Source organism: Plecotus auritus (assembly GCF_963455305.1).
Source record: "Plecotus auritus genome assembly, chromosome: 3".
NCBI classification, from domain to species: domain Eukaryota; kingdom Metazoa; phylum Chordata; class Mammalia; order Chiroptera; family Vespertilionidae; genus Plecotus; species Plecotus auritus.
Window position 1 is genome coordinate 200,733,464 of NC_137772.1, and position 19,831 is coordinate 200,753,294.

Here is a 19,831-nt window from a genome sequence, read left to right on the forward strand (position 1 = left end):
GTGTGTGTGTGTGTGTGTGTGTGTGTTAATCCTCACCTGAGAATATTTTTACATTGATCTTTTAGAGAGAGTGGAAGAGAGAGGGAAAGACAGAGAGAAATATTGATGTGAGAGAAACACATCGATTGGTTGCCTCCTGCCCTGACCAGGGCCCAGACTGGGGAGGAGCCTGCAACCAAGGTACGTGTCATTGACCAGAATCAAACCCGGGTCCCTTTAGTCCGCAGGTGGACGCTCTTTACACTGAGCCAAACCGACTAGTGTGAAAGATCACTCTGAATACTAGGTGCTTCCCACAGAGACTGCAATGCCATATCTAATACATGTACGCCATTGCTGTTCTAAAATACTTTAAAAACCTGAATTCTGAAACACATCTGACCCCCAAGAGTAGACCTGTATAATTTCACAGGGTTGTAAAAAAGATTGAGAAAATTCTTGTAAATTCTTGAGCACACTGCTGGATTTATGAGCACACACAGTAAGTCCTCACTGAATATTTGTTGAATAAATGAAACTGAAGATGATGTTTGACTGGGGGTTTAAAGCCCAAACAGGAACTCACTAATTTGACGAGGGGAAGGATCAAGCAAATGAAGCATGAGAACTGGTGTGACTGAGAAACTATTAGCTCAAGATAGCCAAAGAAAGGCTATGAAGTGTGAAATAGGTAGTAGTCAGGGGAAAATATCAGCCTTGCATAACCTGCTAAGCAGTTTAGCCTTTATCCTTTAGGACATGGACGTCTCTGAAAAGGGAGGGTAGACTGGAGATCAGAGAGAAGACAGGTGATCAATTAGGAAACTATTGAAATAGATGGGCTGACCAATCAGTAGGTACAGAACCAAGATAAGGTATGGACCCTGGGGATCACGGCCTGGTCCTCAGTTTCCCAGGTCCCCAAATCAACTTTGTAATGACACCTGGAGTGAGCCATCTCAGCAGGAATGGCTCACATCAGTGACATGCACATTATACGCATAAAGCAAAATTAAGGTGGAAACTTCCATTGCCAAGCAGATACGATACTATTAGGTAGTAGACCTACGTCCTTTTCTGGGAAGAAAATCCACCTGAGAAGTTAAATCATTAGTTGGTTACTTGGTTAGCATGGCAACTTGAAACTGACACCCTTGTGGTCTGACCTTGAAGGCTGGTCCATCCAGCTCTTAAGAGCCTGACAATAACAGCAGGCCTCCAAAGAGAGATCTCTGAGTGGTGATGTCCCTACGTTGACTGATCATCCAGGCCACTATAATCTGGGATGTTCCTGAAAAGATTTTACTATGGTTGTGTCACATGTTTGATGCTTAGTGAATAGTGGCCTTGGTACACTTCCCAGTTTTGAATGAAGCTGAGCCTTTCTGAATGCTTAGAGTCAAAGGAGTTGAAAGCCTATTGGAACCTTAAAGATCATCTCCATTCCCCTCATATTACTGACTCTCCTTTTCCCTCCCACTGCTAAAAAAAAAAAAAAAAAGGAAATGAAAACAAAGAACAAACAAAAAAACAATGTTAATTAACTGCCTAAGACCAGGTTATTCAGCCCTGAGCCTAGAATCCAGGTTTTCTGATTCCCAGCACATTGTTCCTCCACTTTCCTGGCATATTATATTCCCTGTGAGGACCACATTGTGAACATCTTTAGGCATTTCACTAACCAAGTCCACTGAAATGAGCTCCCCAGACCACTTGGTGTTATACTTCACTTTGCTCTATAAACGCTAAGGTTATTACCTGGTTAAGAGATTGCTTTAAGAATTTTGGGTGAAAACCAAAGAATTCTGGTGCTTTCTCCCTAATGGAATAATCTAGAGGTATACCAATTCTGTAAATTATAATGATTGGTTTGACTGCCAGGGTTCACAAAGTTTTATTTTTTATATAATATCTATATCATGTAATTACACACCTTGCCAGGTTTCATAACATTTCTTTTGTTCCCTCTCTTTCCTTTTCTGTCTCCCTCCCTGTCAATCCCACTCTTCCTTCCCTTCCATTCCAAATCAGGATATTGGCCTTCCTACAACGTTCCTTTCCATGAAAAAATCTACAACTGGAGTGGCTATCCATTGTTAGTTCAGAAGCTGGGTTTGGACTACTCTTATGATCTGGCTCCACGAGCCAAAATCTTCCGGCGTGACCAAGGAACAGTGACTGACATGGCATCTATGAAATATATCATGCGATACAACAGTACGTAGCACATTTCTCAGGAATCATTCTTCAAAACTCCTTTTCTTCCCCATGGATAAAGAATCCATGTAAGTTTATTATCTCTGTACTAGAAGGAATTATAAGAAGTTAATGAATTAAGTATTTTGTAGTTAATATTATACATATTTTATACTCAACAAATAAAATTTTGTCCACCTTTATAAAATGACAGGGAAAAGATTCTATAGTTTTTTTTTATTGAAAAACTTTCATGTGAAACACAGAAGCAATAATCCAAACGATGTAGTTTATTTTTTTACTATTACCCCCACCCCCAAACACAGGTTTCCTTCCAAGGACAAAAGCAGCCAATAAAACAAAAATTATTCATAAATACTTTATTTTTGAACAGTATCAAAGTCAAATTTGTATTTATTATGTGGAAAAAAATTGATGCACATTTATCCTATTAATCTCTCTTTCATCCACTCTTCGCTGTGCAAGGTTCTTCAGAACAGGCTGGGCCTGGAGCAGGGAACTTACAGTTGCCCCTTCCTAGTACAAGCCAAAGGAGATTTCTGTAACCGGGAGCACACTGGGATGCAGAGGCCTCACTGATTATCTAGCCTTTAACAGGTCCAAAAAATTTATTGTGGATCAGTGTTACCTCAGAATAGTCTGTGCTCACTCTTGTCCCAATCTCTGTTTCCTAGATTATAAGAAGGATCCTTACAGTAAGGGTGATCCGTGCAACACCATCTGCTGCCGTGAAGATCTGAACTCATTTGACCCAAGTCCTGGAGGTTGCTATGATACGAAGGTAACATGCTACTGACATTTGAATTTAATTTCCACCAGCACCTACACTTACTTAAAGGCAAAGCTGCAAAGGTTTTGGTGGCATAGAGCACAACTATGTTTCTATCCATTACTTGATTCAGGATTCAGTTTTTCAGATATTCTGGTGATAGGTGCCATTGCCTAACTTCAAGCCCCTGCTCTGCCACTTAACCCATTGTACGCCATAAGCGTCTGCAGAGGGAAGCAGCGGACCTTCCCCACACACCACGCGTGCTTAAAAAAAAATTTTTTTTCCCTAAGTGGCAGCCCTGACCAACTTTAAAATAATTTTTCATGAGAATTTTCAGCTTAAATATTCAAGAACACCCGAATTGTAATATATTTATTTTTATAACTAGAGGCCCAGTGTGAAATTTGTGCATGGGTAGGGTCCCTAGGCCTGACCAGCAATCAGGGCCTATCAGGAGCCTTCTTTTTTCCACGCTGCTCCCTGGTGGTCAGCTCACATCATAGTGAGCAATCGAACTCCCAGTCTCCTGGTTGAACTCCTGAGGGGACACTTTGAATATTAGCCTTTTATATGTATAGATATTCATTGCAAATTTATTTTTAAAATTCAATTCAAAATATCATGGCATGTGGAGATGGTTTGTTTTGGACGTGTGGCAGTTAACTCTTAATAGTAAATCACATAATCTTATAATGCCTCTGTTTCCTCATCTGTAAAATGGAAGTAACAGTACTTGCTTCATATGGTTGTAGAGAAGGACATTTAATATCTATAGAATGTTTAGAACAGTACTTAGTGGGTTATTTGAAAATGTACACATCATGATGATATTGGTGGTAATAATGTGGATGTATAAAGTTTTCCAGACTGGCCCAAAGTCCAAAGAACATATTGAGAGCGGTGTGATTTTACATTATATAGAAATTTAATTTAGCTGAAAGAACAAGTATTGGACCAGACACAAAATCATTGAAGGGTTTTTAGTTTTTAGCATGTTAGAATTTGTAAGTGCTATAATGTATCTTTAAGAAATATGTTTGCAGTGGTGGTCTGAAATAGCTCATACAGATATGAGAACCAGTTGTTAAAATCAGTTGATTGTGTTAATAGCTTGAATCCAGCCATGGTGGGAGTATTTACAGCATGGAAATCAGCAAACATTACAAACCAGGGCCTTTAAAAATTTACCCCGACACTCCTGGGTTTGGGAGATCCAAGTGGGTGAGCTAGTTATTTTAGTTGGTGGAATCATTTTACCACATCCTTTTGTACTTTTGGTTTGGGCATGTGTCTTTTCATTTGCAACTCCAGTCCTAAATTCTGGAAATCTGTGAGAAGAAGAGTTAACTGTTCTATCTTCAGCTCTGAAACTGTTAAGAATGTCAACAGCCCACACACACATTATTTTTTTCTATCAGCCTAAAGCCTAAATAGGAGATGCTTTAGAATAATCTGAGCTCCAACTCACCCTACATTATAGGTATATGATGATGGCAAAACTTTAGCCTTAATGACTCTCAATATGTTGTGAAATGCAAAAAAATAAACAAATTAGTGGAATCTAATGAACAAAATGAACAAGCAAAATAGACACAAACAGAGCAGGCTGATAGCTGTTGGAGAGGAGGGGTATTGGAGGACTGGGTGGGGCATGGTAGAGGGAATGAGGAAAAAAAAGAGAAAAAAACTCATGGACAAGAACCATACACTGTGTGAATTGCCAGGGAGAGGGAAGGTGGAGGAGAGTATAGGGGGATAAATGGTGATAGAATGATACTTGACTTGGGGTGGTGAATACAATACAGTGTACAGATGAGTTGTGGAACTGTGTACCTGAAACCTATATAATTTTGTTAACCAAGGTCACCTTAACAAATTCAGTAAAAGGGGGGTGGGGAAATTAGTGGATACAGAGCTTGGCACACATGAAGCCCCAATGAATGTTTTTGTATTTATTTTTAATGGCATTTGCAAACATTCAGTAAAGTGTGTGACATGTTATATCCATTCCAGAATATACAAAGTGAATTACCCTCTGCTGCCTTGCGTAGGATAATCCAAGCCGACCTGCCATTTGTCAGATTTTACTTTCTTCTGGAAACACAGGAGCCTGCCAATTTTTCATCAAAAAAAAAAAAATTTCTATTGAGGATATACTTTAAAAATATTTCTCTTGAGCCATTTTGAACACAGGGAAAAAAAATCCTAAGTTATGAGACGTTTTCTTCTTTCCCCTCTAAGGTTAAGATCTGCTGCTATCCATTGTTTAGGTGTTTTTGAGAACCATGGACATTTTTTGATGTTGAGCTCTACTTTATAACTTGCTACTGTACTGATTAATAAAACTTTTATTGAGGAATTAACATTTCTTTTGGCACTGCACCAAGCACTTGCTTTCATTAATCCTCATGACAACTCATCTGTGAAGTAGGGTTATCAGCCTACTTTACAACTGAGAAAACAGCCATATGGAGGTTACTTTTTAATAAGTTTTGGAGCTAGAATTTTGATTATGAGTAATTGATTACAGATCTCACACTTTGGCTACATTGCTAATATCCTCCTACTGTTCAGTTCATATTTGAATGCCAAATGAAGACAGAATAGCAGATTGTGGAAGTTGGCAAGATTTTGTTTTAAAGGGGCTAATATTGTGATTTTGGAAATGGGGGGGGGAGGGGAGAAAAAATAGGGATTTAGTCCATTTATTTCTCCAAATGGTTTTTCTAAAATGTCTTCCTCTTCTCTTTTTCCAGGTGGCAGATATGTACCTGGCATTAGAGTACACAGCACATGCCATTAGTGGTCCCACGGTACAAGGTGGCCTCCCTGTTTTTCACTGGAAGCGGTTCAACAAAACTCTCCATGAGGGCATGCCAGAGGCCTACAACTTTGATTTTATTACCATGAAGCCAATTTTGAAACCTGACATAAAATGAAGAAGGGCGATAATAGAAGGCTGCAAATAAGATACCAAAGGCACTATTTTAGCTATGTTTTTCCATTCAAAATTAGTCTTAATAAAACATATTAAATTTAGTCTGTTACTGTCATTCCCCACTGTTGACTGTGTAGTTAACAAGCATTCACCATAGAAGAAACATTACATTGATTAACAATACTAGACTTTAGCATACAAACTTACATATAAGAGGATATGGCAGCCCTAGCTGGTTTGGTTCAGTGGCTAGAGCTTCCGCCTGTGGACTGAAGGGTCCTGGATTTGATTCTGGTCAAGGGCACATGCCCGGGTTGTGGGCTCGATCCCCAGTAGGGGGTGTACAGGAGGCAGCCAATCAATGATTCTCTCTCATCATCGATGTTTGGGGGTGGGGGGGTAGGCAGAAACTGTTCCCTTGCTCATCAAAATCCATATTCTTTCATGCCTGGCCACACAGACCACATAGTTGTGCCACATGACAAGTTCTTGTCAGTGGAATCTGACATGAGTGCCTATTTCAGGCCTGGCCCCTAAGAACCTGTACTCCTCCATGCTCTTTCCCCTTCCTTCCCCTGGCTGGATACTTAATGACAAAGCCCAAAGGAAAGGTGGAGCTGTGTTTCCAATGGAACCTCCAACAGAAATTCAGTGAGTGATATTTCTGGCATTAACAGGTATCAGTTGAGTCTTTTTGTAGTGCAGGCTAGGCACACAATATAGCAAACCTTAATGTTGTCTCCCATTACTGAAAAGCAGCATATCTAATCTGAGAGCAACTCTGTGTAATAGCTTTTCTTTCAAAATTTGAGAACTGTGTGTACTTTTAGTGCTGGGGTACTGTCAAATAGGCTAAATAAACCATATTGTACAGCCTAATGAGTGATCCTTAACAAAGTGAGAGACTTTTGAAAGAAACAAACACAAGGGGCAAGAATAATCAGAATGAATCAAGAGTACTCAGAATGTTAAAAACCCATAGTTTATTTCAAAGTATAAATTTCAGGCTTGCTGGACAAATCCCACTACAGTTAACACTTAAACAGGTACCAGTCTACTGTACATTTAGAAAAAAAGAAAAAAACACAAAAACCTTTAAAACCTAATAAAAATAGGACAACTTGCTATAGCCCAGTTTATATTAGACATTAGGAAGACCTTAACATTGTCTTATTATTTACACTTTCAACTGCAATAAAGAAAAATCAGAATGCAAGTTTCCTACAAAGAATTTATTTTTATATTAACTTTGAAATGGCTGATGAAATACTAAAGCCAAGTTTTCCAAAAGGTGTTTGATTGCCCAGTTACCTTATTTACAAACAAAACTAAAAAAAAAAAAAAAAAAGACAGCATTTAAATATAAATGCTTGGTATTTAGCTGACTCTACAAATTAAAAAACTTAGCATGATAAAACTATTTGTATGGTCCTATTCCTCCCCATTGGCTGGCTCAAGAGAAAAAGATTTTAGGAATTACATAAGTCTACCACACTAACAAAACACCTCATAAGAATTGTTTTAATTTTTTCCTTTGTCCCAAAATGTAAAAAAGGGGGGTTGGGGGTGGGAGGGAAAGAGACACATCATTTGCCCAGTAAGGAAGGCAGAATCATACATTGGTTTTAGATAAAGTTATTTGCAATAATCTAATACTGAGGCATGATTTTTCTGGAAATTGGAATAAAACAGGCCAATGACAACAACTGGCCAATAATAAAATAACGAATGAATCATAAGATACTGAAATAACCTAAGGTCTTTGCAGTAGTCTAACAGTGCTAAGATCATGTGTATAAAAGCAAGAGAGGACGATAACACAGGCATTATTTTGTTGATCTTGTATAGTACTGGGAAATTCGTGGAACAAGATAAATGCATGTCATGCAATATTAACACCTTGTTGCATAAATAATAATTTAGAAAATATAAACAAAAGAAAACAAAAACTTAGCTAACACTTAAGCAATACAGTAAGAGAATTCTGTATGGTGCAGAAATGTACCCCTAAGATTCTAAGCTCCTTGCTCTAGGACTTGTTTTTCAAATAAATCTTTCATTTATCTGACAATGGGGGTGGGGAGAGTGGGGAACATCTCGCTGTGAGGCAAATGGTACCCCAATAAATACCTTTCAAGGAAGAAAAGCTCTCTTCACTCTTCTCACTGACTTCTACTGTGTTAAACAGTACACAGTATTCTGCATATTTTTAAAAGTGAGTCCAGAGAAAGAGGGATATAATTACCGCATCAAGTTAACTGTTAATAACAGATGTTATCTTTATAAATTTACCGGCAATAACAATTTTGGAAAGAGGCTTACTCACACTTAAAATAGGGCAAAAATTAACACAGTACAAAGAGTAACAAACATCACTGTTACCTTTAAATGCCACATAACCACCCTACATTTTGGGTTGAAATTTCAGAAATTTCCAGGATTTCCAATAAAGTGACATTTAACACAAGTATTGTCAAGCTAAAAAATTTAATAAACTTGCATTCCCAAAATGGGATAAACAAGCTTATTTGTAATACTTTGTGAAAAGGCACAACAAAATAAAAAAAGGTATCATGGGGTGTGAACTGCTACAAAAAGTCTATAATCCGTAGCTATTTCTAGCTGAATCTTCCATTCTCTCTCCCGAATAAAAAGTGTCCATCAACATTAAAACCTGTCTCAAAAGACTAGAGTTCTAGCCTTACACCTTTCAGTTAATCCAATATAGCTGCTGTTGCCTACAAATCCCATGGCAGGCTAATTTTCAGAGGCCATTTTATAATATGCTTTTTCTTCAAATAATTACAATATTTCTTTGTACCTTCCTTCCACCATCTGGAATAACAAGTTATTTTACTGTAGCAAAGTATTTTTAGGGTTACTGTTTGAAAATTTTTTTGACAGAAAACACAGTATACACTAAAATAATGAAATATTTGCATTCTACTGCGCATTCTTCACAGGATTATATAGTGCTACAAAAACTTTAAAAAAGGGACTAGTGACTATAAATAGAAACATTCACCAAGGGAACCATTTCAAGGCTAGGTAGGCAAATTGTTATCACGTGACCAAAAAAAGCCAATAAAAAAAAATTTTGAACATGAGCTTTCCATTCTGTAGACAGGAATGATCTTGAACACATAATCAACGTTGCATCCACTGCAGGTAGAAACATATATACATGCAGATATCGATAGGTGTTCATATATATCTATCTCCCTTTTGAAATTTTCATTGGCATGACATTGGCAACTTCTTTACCAGCATCATTAGTCCTAGAATGAGTAATAGCTACATGGTTGGCAAATTTGATTCATGGAAACTTTAATTCTCATTGTGGCCTTATTTTCTGAAAGTGAAAGGAAGGTTTTGGAGCATTTAGTTTGGCAACCTGTAGGCTTTCTTCAGCATCAATCGAACTTCACACTTAACATGACATATACTGACTGGTGCAAGTCTATTTAAAGACTTTACAACTAGAATGCTTCCAGTTTCAATCCACCAATGTGGCAAACAAAGGATTAATGGAAGGGATAGCTCCCTCCTGTAATTTCAGGAGGTGTAATTTGAGAAGGTAGAAATATGAATTCAAATATGATAAGGGAAGATGATAAAATTATTTCACAAACTCCATGAATTCCTTTCAAAATATTCCCAACCACACTCTCATCCCCAAGTGTACCCAGGAAGTCCTGTCCTACACTATCTACACTCAACTACCTGATACCAATAGACCTCGCACTCGTACTGAAAATGCAGGACACCTAAGCTGACTTTGATTAACTTTGAAGAGGAACAGAGATGCACACTAAGTTATATCTAATTGTTACATAAACTGACCCCAAATGTTATGCTTTAAATTCTATCCAAAGGTGACACAGGATAAATTACACAAAACTTGGCACCATCAAAACAAAGTTAAAAGTTAACAAAAGGAATGATACAAAAGAATAAAGAGATAATAGATTTTTCCCTTTAATATTTTAGCTCACTGTATTTTGTAAATTTGACTATTTCCTTTGAAAAAACATTATGCTTTGGGTGATAAAGTAAATTGTAATTGCTTTCATAATTTCTAACACCGTGTGAGCAGATACTGAAATATGTTTGTAGGAAAAGTTTCTTACATAGTACGGTCTTCTCTTGATCTACTTTACATAAAGTTAATTTAAATAGTGACCAAAAATAAAAGCATTTATATTCTTGGGAGAAAATAGCAAGTGAAAATTTTGAAGTTAGATGTAGTAAAGCCACTGATGAGAATATGTATAAAAGCCTTGTTTTAACATTTACTTGAGGGAGTGTGCTATATTTTGCGGAGATAAAGAAAAAATGAAGGGCTAAAAGCTGAAAGGAAAGAAACAACAATGGACAAATGGCCATGTTTATTTTTGCAGTTAATGTTTAAGGCACAAAATAAATGTAAAAGCAAGATTAGAAAAGGGAGGGGCCATTTAGATGTTTTCGCCTATTTAACAACCCAGAAGAGACAACAAAAGATTACAGATCCTTTCCTGTGTTCAAATTAACCTATTTTAAGCTCTTGAACCATTTTGCTTTTTATTTTTTTCCTTTGCGTTTTGTTTAGATTCTGTTTAAATCATTCAGCTATGAAACTACAGATCCCTTAGAAATAGAATCATGCCAGTTACATACCTCAGATGCTTTGCTCTACTTACTTTATACTATGAGAGGTAAATTTGAGAATGAAAATGGGAGATTTCACTGCAACAAACATATATAAATAGGAAAAAATAAAACCACACAAATACCCACACATATTATTTCCCAGCCTCAAGACTAAAGGAAGATGCACATTTACATTTCAAAACCTTGAAGCTTGAATTGTTCAGGAAAAGGTTCTTGCTTTATGAGCTAAGTTTATTTTATTCTCTGATTATAAACAAACGTAGTGTATATACACATCTGTCCAAGAAATCTCGCACAATGTAGATTTTTACAATGGGTATCATGCACAAGATTAAAACAAGACCAAAAAGTGGAACTTTTCAAAGAAGAGAGAAAGGCTCCAAGGTTTAACTGCTCTGGGAAGAAGAGATCACATCTGTTGACTGAGGATCACAGAAAGGTCCAAAACGTCCATAAATATCCTTGGCCCGTACGGCAAAGTAGTATTTGCTGCCAGATACAAACTGGGTCAGAGTGCATGCCATTGGCAAAGGAAGTGCCTTTACCTCTCCAATCTTTTTCCATTGTGAGGGCACAGTGGCACTGGGTTCCTCATGGTAAGCATAGAGATGGTAGCTGTCAACAGTGGCACAGGTTCGATCCACTTCCAGGACACTCCATGACAGTACAATGCCATTTTGACTCTGAACTCGTGCTAACTTCAAGTGCGGCTTCTGAGGCAGAGATGTGCTGGCAGCTTCTGGGGGCAGGCGCGGTGGTTGTGGGGCTTCTGGTAAGGGTGCTGGGTGCACAGGGCGTGGGGGCTCCTAACCAAGAAGAGCCATGTTGATTTATAATGACCACACAAAGGGCTGTTTTTGAGAATTAGAACGAAGACATCCTAGAGGTCACTGATAACATTTTATATTAAAATACAGGAAAATATCAAATATTTGGCAAGTTTTATTTGGTGAGCTGTTACCAGCTGTACCCCAAACAATGATGCTGAGGTAAACCCTGCTATTCTTTCCAGACCTACAGAGTTTTCCTTGGGAAATAAAAGCCCTTACTGATGGAACATCATCTTGACAGATTGAAATAATCATCTACTTCTAACAAAATAATGTATGATTTAATTCTGTATGCTACAGCTTCTTTTTTTAGTACAATGTAACATTTTAAAATAATTATGTGTCCCTGGCCAGTGTGGCCCACTTGGTTGAGTGTCATCTTGTGCTGTGAAAGGTTGCTGGTTCACTTCCCAGTGAGGGCACATACCCAGGTTGTGCCCAGGTTGGGGTGTGTATAAGAGGCAACCAATCAATGTTTCTCATGTCATGTTTCTCTCTCTCGCTCCCTTTCCTTTCCTTTCTCTCAAAAATCAGTAACATTTTTAAAAAAACTTTAAAAATAAAGTATTACGTGTGTCACTCTATCACAGAAAATTTGAGTTTTTAACTCTACTTTCATTTTAAAGCTGTTTTTCCATATAAAGATTAGCATATTCTTATAAATAAGAAATAAGCACATTTAATAATGAATGTACATTATGCTCTTGATCAGGCTACATGAAATAGGTGACATTTAAATTAGACCCTGAAAGAGGGAATTTAGAAATATAGAAAAAGTTGTGTACCTTACTGCCAATAGGTAAAGCATGAGCAAGGTATGGGGATTTATGGGCAAAAACCAGTGTTAACTTTTTACTCAGACATAGGGCATGTGAAAAAGAAAAGGTAAATTTTGAAAGGCAGGTTAAAGCTAGATAATGAGAAAGGATTAATACTAAGCTTAAGAAGTCAAATTCACTTATCTAACATTGAACATTAGTATTATTATATTTGGGTTTTAAGATTACAGTGATAATTTTTCTAAAAAAGATTCAAGTGAGAGCCAGGAAATAGGGATATAAGTGATTTTTTTTTTCTAGTGAAACATCATTATTCACTGGCTTTAGGAAAGTGGTATTTTGGAGTTTTTTTGTTAATCCTTACCCGAGGTACTTTTTCTATTGCTTTTCAGAGAGAATGGAGGGGAGGGAGGGAGAGAGAGAAATATCAATGGGAGAGAGACATATCAATTGGTTGCCTCCCACACGCACCTTGACTGGGGGCAGGGAGTGAACCTGCAACCCAGGTACATGCCCTTGCCTGGGAATTGATCCCAAGACCCTTCCATGGTCTGTCTGATGCTCTAACCATTGAGTAAACTGGCCAGGGCTGCTCACTCTCTTTAAATTGGAAGTCATGAAACAAGATTTCCTTAACTGAAATTCATTTAACAAAAATTGTTTTTAAGATACTTTTTATTAAATGGATAATTTGCATATATTAAATAGTGAATTCTGTGATAGTCTGATGTCATCTTTTTAATTCCCATGCTGTCTCAAAACTTAGTACCAGAAACATGTACATAGGAAGAACTCAGAAAGGATATGCTGAATAATGTCAAGGAATATAAATCTGCTGAAATTCTTATGCCTAATGGAAAAAATTCAAACATGTCTGGAAAAAGGTATAATCTCAATTTAAAAAGCTGAAATAAATATAAAGTTAGAGAGAAAAAAAAAATTTGAACTTAGATAAAACATTGAAAGCTGAAGAAGTAGAAATGAGTTGAGCCCTGGCCAGTGTGGCTCAGTTGGTTGGGCGTCGTCAAATCAAAGGTTTGATTCCCGGTCAGGGTACATACATGCCTAGGTTGCAGGCATGTAACCCCTGTCAGGGTGTAAGCAGGAGGCAACCGATCAATGTTTCTTTCACATCTATATTTCTCTCTCTCTCATTACCTTCCTATCTTTCTAAAATCAATAAAAACATTATTTTAAAAAGTAGGACTTATTTGAATGCTAACCATGTGGCTTTAATTCCTATCTCAAATTGCCTATTTTTCCGAAAGAGACTTAATTGTTTTAATAAGTAACATTAAATAAACATATAGCTAGCAATGTAAGAGACGATGGCTGAAGCTGTAACTTCACAGGAATTTAAGAAGTTTAACAATAGTTTAAGTGGCATGTAATATCCCTTCTAAGTTCTTAAAATTCTAGGATTCTGAATCTGCTCATGTCCCAAAACGAAGTCAACTGAGTTACTGTTATGTTTTTGTTGTTGCAATGGCTTTTACTAAAGTTTTATAGATAAAATAATGTAATATCAGGAATTTGCTTCAAAATAGTTGGTGTGTACATGGTTATGGAAATAAGTGGCTGGTACCATGGATGAAATAAGACTGGCCAAGCACTAATAATTGTTCAAGATATGTGACAGGTATATAGGAATTGTTACTCTATTTTTTCTGCATACATTTGAAAATTGCTATTTAAAAGTATTTTTAAATTAATTAAAAGAATTAATTAATTCTCCTGTGAGAGGCACTTTATTCTAAGACAATACACATGAATGGAACCCAGTAAAAAAACAAACAAATGACCCCCCCAAACACACACACACCCCACAACTCTGATAGGTCATCAAATTTGCAAAACTATAATAAGAGATTTTTTGCTATACTTTTTATGAAAGACTAATGAATGAAAGCAATTATTTATAGACACAAACAACAGTAATGGCATATTTGCCACATACCCCAATAGGGCCAGACTAGAGGGACTGGGATTGGACAGCCTGAGTTATAAAATGGTTTTGCCTCTGACACTAACTTGGGTAGTGACACAGTGTAACCACTTAACATCCTTGTGACACAGTATCCTTTTCTATAAGAAATAATCCTCGTAAAATTGTGAGGATTAAATTAAAACACATTAATTAAATTGGAGTGCCTGGTATATTGTAAGTGCTCCATTAATACTGTTTTCAGTGTAGAACAATAAAAATAATAGCTATTAAGAGCACAGGCCCTAGAACTTGGGTTTCTACAAAGTATGACCTTGGGCTGCTTAGTCAGCTTCTCTGTGCATTAGTTGCCATATCATTAAAAAAAGAGAGGAGTTCTGTGTGAGAACTAAGTACATTAAAAGTGCCTGGCACATAGTAAGCACTTAACAAATGCTAGCCATTATTACATGTAATAAAAAAATGAATGATCCGTTGTTTGGTAAGAAGTGATATGTCTCAATCTCCTCCCTCCTCATAAAGCCAATATATTTCCATTTACATGGTATACCAAACCAAATACTGTTATAATCATGTCACAGGATAATGTGACATTATTATGGAGACTACATTATATCTAAGGGGAAATCTTGTGATTTTCTGTTATCTCTGAGCAATGAATTCCAAATACCACTGAATTATTAAAAACAATAAAGTGGCAGCAATGTAGCAGAACTGGTATAATGTTTTGAGGAAAATAATAAAGTTAGAGCATCAAAAAATGGTTTTTAAAATATGCTTTTTAATACTCCAAAATATTTTTAATTTAACCATGAGTTAAAATGGTCTATCTCTTTCATTTCACACGCCCCACCTGTGGACTCTTTTTGTACATTATAAGCCACCACAAGCTCTATGATCCTTGACAACCATCATTCCTAGGAACATTTGTTCATAATGATAAGATCTAGTCTCTTAAATAAACTTCTGCAGGAAAAACAGAAGACCTATCATTTCCTTTTGATATAGCTAGTTTAAAGAAAAATAATATTTGACAGTTTCATAGCTAAGAATTTTGTAGTCACGATCAACACTTACAGTGTGCACCTGTGGTGGTCGATGATGCACTGTGAGCTGAGGACCTGGAGATCCCAGGGCTATTCCATTGTTTACAACATATGTAGTTGCTTGAGGCACTCGAACTGTGACACCTACAAAAGAAAATTAATAAATTAGAATACTATTCTAAATTTGGCAGAACACTGATTAAACACCTGAAGTCAGTAAAATGATATTTTAAAATATGAAAAGAAAAATATTTCTAACCTAGGAATCTACATTTAGCCAAAGTATCATTCCAGCATGAGGACAAAGAAGTTCTCGAATATGCAAACAACAACAACAAAAATCTACCTCTCAAGTAGCCACCAGAGGATGTGTATCACAAATATAAAAGAGAAAATAAAGAGGAAAACAGTAGACACAAGGAACAAGAATTCCTGCACAGGAGAGAAATAAATGGAATCCCTACTAAAAGGACTATGAGCAAAATCCTGGAACACTGGTGGCTCACATGTAGAAGGCAAACAGCCTAGAATGGAGCAGTGTGACTTTAAGGACAGAAAAAATAAAGCTATCTCCACAAAAATCTCTGCTGTCTCGTTTGTTTTGTTTTTAAATATGTTTTTACTGGATTTAGAAAGAACAAGGGAGGCAGGGGGGCGGGGGGATAGAAACATTGATCAGTTGCCTCCAGTAAGCAGCCGGACTGGGGACTGAACCTACAACCTGGGCACGTTGCTCTGACCAGAAATCGAACAAGTGACCTTTTTGGTGCACAAGTCGATGCTCAGCCAATTGAGCCAAACTGGCCAGGGTATGTCTTTTTCACTACAAAAAAATGGGAAAAAGAAAAGAAAAGAAAAAAAACCCTACTAAGTTATTCCTGCCTTCTGATATGAAGTTCCTCTCTTTCTCTCCATGCCCTCTGCTAATCAGCTATGGATACTCACTTTACCCAATAGGAAACTGTTGTGACATACATCAGGGCAACAGAAGCAGAAAATTTAGAGCTACCTACTTTCCCAACCATATCCCTGCCATATATTCAGTACCTGGGCCATACTATAATTCTGCCAGGTACTCTGGTATCAATTAAAATATATATATTTTTTAAAAAGAGTGATCTACTGAGCACAGAAAACAGAACCAACCAGATAGAAGAAAGAATTAGTGATATCGAAGATAGGAATCAAGAAATGATACAGAGGAAAGAAAAGAGAGACCTGAGAATAAAGAAAAATGAAAAGAGCTCGATGAGACCTATCTGACTCCATCAGGAAAAGCAATATTAGAATTACAGGCATTGCAGAGAAGAAAGAGTGAGGGCATGGAATGGAGAGTCTATTAAAACAAATAATGGATGAGAACTTCCCAAATCTATGGAAAGAACTAGATCCTCAAATCCAAGAAGCAAACGAATCACCTAGTTACCTCAATCTAAAAAGGGCCTCTTCCAAGGCACTTGGTATTGAAGCTGTCAAAAATTAAAGACAAAGAAAAAATTCTCAAAGCAGCCAGGAAAAAGGAGGAAGTGACCTACAAAGGAAAACCCATCAGAATTTCATCCAACTTCTCAGCTGAAACTCAACAAGACAGAAAAGAGTGGAACCAAATATTCAGTGAGAAATTACCAGCCAAAAATAATATACCCAGCAAAATTATCCTTTAAATATGAAGGAGAAATAAAGATGTTCCTAGACATACAGAAGCTGAGGAGTTTATCACCAGAAAACCTCCACTGCAGGAAACAATCAAGGGGTTATTCTACCTGAAACAAACAACATAAGGTCACAATACTATGAGTAAAATCACCAAAAAACTTAACAGCATAAACAATGATAATTTGTGACAACAAAAACATAAAGGGGAGGAAGCAAAAGGTCTGAACTGGCAAAGGAAGATGAAGATCAGATGCACTCAAAAGGAACAAAACTATGGTATATATGCAACTTTATTTTTATAAACCTAATGGTAACCACACACAAAAAATTCCCAAACCAGGACATATAGATTAAAATGAGAGGAAAGATGTATGAAATGTCACCACACAAAAGCCACAGACAGAAAATAAAGGAAAAGAACCAATGGAGGCACAGAACTACCTGAAAACAAAAGATATAACGGCTATAGGAAATCTTCATACATCATTAATTACCCCAAATGTAAATGGTCTGAATTCACCAATAAAGAGGCACAGAGTAGCAGAGTGGATCCAAAAAAACACACACAAAAAACAAAAAAAAACAAACCATATGCTGCCTTCAAGAGACACATCTAAGCTGCAAAGACTAAGAGTCAAAGTAAAAGGGTGGAGATTCTCCAAGCAAATAACAACCACAGACAAGCAGGTGAAGCTATACTTATAGCTGACAAAACAGATTTAGAGACAACAATGGACACTGTATAATGATAAAGGGAACACTACATCAAAAAAACATAACACTTCTTAATATATATGCAACCAATTAAGGAGTACCGAAATATATAAAACAACTAACTACTCACAGAACTAAAGAGAAAAACAGATTAAAACATAATCATAGTTGGAAGACCTTAATACTCCATTGACAGCTCTAGACAGACCAACCAACAGAAAATCAATAAAGAAATAATGGCCTTAAACACTACACCAAATGGAGATAATTGACATTTAGAGAACTTTTCATCCCAGAACATCAGATTATAAATTCTTCTCCAGTGCAAATGGAACATTCTCAAGGATAGATCATATCTTGGGTCACAAAATTAGCATCAACAAATTCAAACTGAAATTATACCAAGCATATTCTATGACCATGATGCCTTGAAATTAGAAATCAACTGCAAAAAGTAAAGAAACCCACAAATACATGGAGATTAAACAACATACTACTAAAAAAATGACTGGGTAAAAGAAGAAATAAAAGATGAGATAAAAAGATATATAGAGACAAATAAAAATGACAATACAACATATCAAAACTTCTGGGAGAAAGCAAAAGCAGTAATAAGAGGGAAGTTTATATCATTACAGGCCTATCTCAAGAAACAGAGAAACTCCAAGTAAACAACCTAACATCACATCTTAAAGTACTATAAAAAGAAGAAAAGCAACCTAAAGTCAGCAGAAGAAAGGAAATAATAAAAATTATAGCAGAATTAAATGAAAATGAGAACAAAAAGACTATACAAAAAAAATCAGTAAAACAAAGAGCTGGTTCTTTGAAAAGATTAATCAAACTGACAAACCCCTAGCTAGACCCACTAAGGAAAAAAGGGAAAGACCCATATAAACAAAATCAGAAATGAGAGAGAAGTCACCACAGACATGACAGATATACAAAGGATCATACTAGAATATTATGAAATACTATATACTACCAAATTCAATAACCTAGAAGAAATGAATAAGTGCCTAGAAATATATAACCTTCCTAGACTAAATCAAAAAGAACTGGAAAATCTAACTGGACTGATGAGTAGTGAGGAAATTGAAACAACCATCAAAAATCTCCCAAAAAACAAAAGTCCAGAAACAGATGGCTTTACCAGTGAATTCTACCAAACATTCAAAGCTTTAAAACCTATCCTTTCAAACTCTTCCAAAAAATTGAAGGGACAATACTTCCCAACACATTCTACAAGGGTAATGTAACGCTGATACCAAAACCTGGCAAAGATAACACAAAAAAAGAAAACTACAGACTAATATCTCAGATGCAAAAATCCTAAACAAAATACTATCAAATCAAATGTAACAATACATCTAAAAAATAATATATTACCATCAAGTGGGGTTCATTCCAGGGGCACAAGGATGGTTCAACATATGCAAAATCAATCAGCGTAATACACATTAACAAAAGAAAGGATAAAAATCATATGATCTTATCAATAGATTCAGAAAAAGCACTTGATAAGATACAACATCCATTATGATTAAAACAATAAAAGTTATAGAAGAAAAGTACCTCAACATAACAATGGCCCATATATGACAAACCCTCAGCTAATATCATACTCAATGGTGAAAAACTAAAAGCTTTTCCTCTAAGATAAGGAACAAGACAAGGATGTCCACTCTCACCACTCTTATTCAACACTAGAGGCCCGATGCACGAATTCGTGCATGGGTGGGGTCCGGCCTGCCTGCTCCAATGGGGGCCCATGGGGCCGTGGGCAGCTGGCCAGACCCGGCCCCAATCCGGGCCCGGTTCATGCTGGTTGGCTGCCACAGTGCGTTGTTCACAGCCACCGGTTGTTCTGGTCATCCCACTGTTCCTGTCGCTGGGCTTTTATATATATAGATAATGCTGGAAGTCCTAGCCAGAGCAATAAAGCAAGAGAAATAAATAAAAGGCACCCAAATGGGGAAGGAAAAAGTCAAATTGTCACTTTGCAGACAATGTGATTCTATATATACAAAACCTTAAAGACTCCACCAAAAATATTAGAAACAATAAACAAAAAAAGTCAAGTTGCAGGATACAAAATTAATGTGCAAAAATCCATTGCCTTCTTGTACACTAACAACAAAACTTCAGAAAAATGGAAAAAAAAAAATTCCTTTTGCAATTGCAAACAAACCCAGCTATAAAAGACATGTATATGGACAGATAATTTTTGACAAAGGAGCCATAGACACACATGGAATAAAGATAATCTCTTCAATAAATGCTAGGAAAATTGGAAAGCCAC

The 19,831-nt window shown here is 36.6% G+C and overlaps 2 protein-coding genes across 7 annotated transcripts in view; one reads left to right on the forward strand and one right to left on the reverse strand.

The window, feature by feature from the left end:
• Positions 1–6,783, forward strand: part of PLBD1 (phospholipase B domain containing 1) — a 59,432-nt gene extending 52,649 nt beyond the window's left edge. For all 4 annotated transcript variants that reach the window (XM_080662692.1, XM_080662691.1, XM_080662694.1 and 1 more), the window contains 3 exons: positions 2,011–2,196; positions 2,871–2,977; positions 5,725–6,783. In XM_080662692.1, the coding sequence (XP_080518818.1) occupies positions 2,011–2,196; positions 2,871–2,977; positions 5,725–5,907 (476 nt within the window). In that variant the 3' untranslated portion in view covers positions 5,908–6,783. The remainder of the gene's footprint in view (positions 1–2,010; positions 2,197–2,870; positions 2,978–5,724) is intronic.
• Positions 1–19,831, reverse strand: part of ATF7IP (activating transcription factor 7 interacting protein) — a 118,999-nt gene that overhangs the window by 1,867 nt on the left and 97,301 nt on the right. For 2 of the 3 annotated variants that reach the window (XM_080662688.1, XM_080662689.1), the window contains exons 14-15: positions 15,191–15,303; positions 6,872–11,365 (exon numbers count right to left, since the gene is read on the reverse strand). In XM_080662688.1, coding sequence (XP_080518814.1) covers positions 10,946–11,365; positions 15,191–15,303 — 533 coding nt within the window. In that variant the 3' untranslated portion in view covers positions 6,872–10,945. Of the gene's footprint in view, positions 1–6,871; positions 11,366–15,190; positions 15,304–19,831 lie in introns of those variants that run through there. The other variant, XM_080662690.1, reaches the window with a different exon arrangement.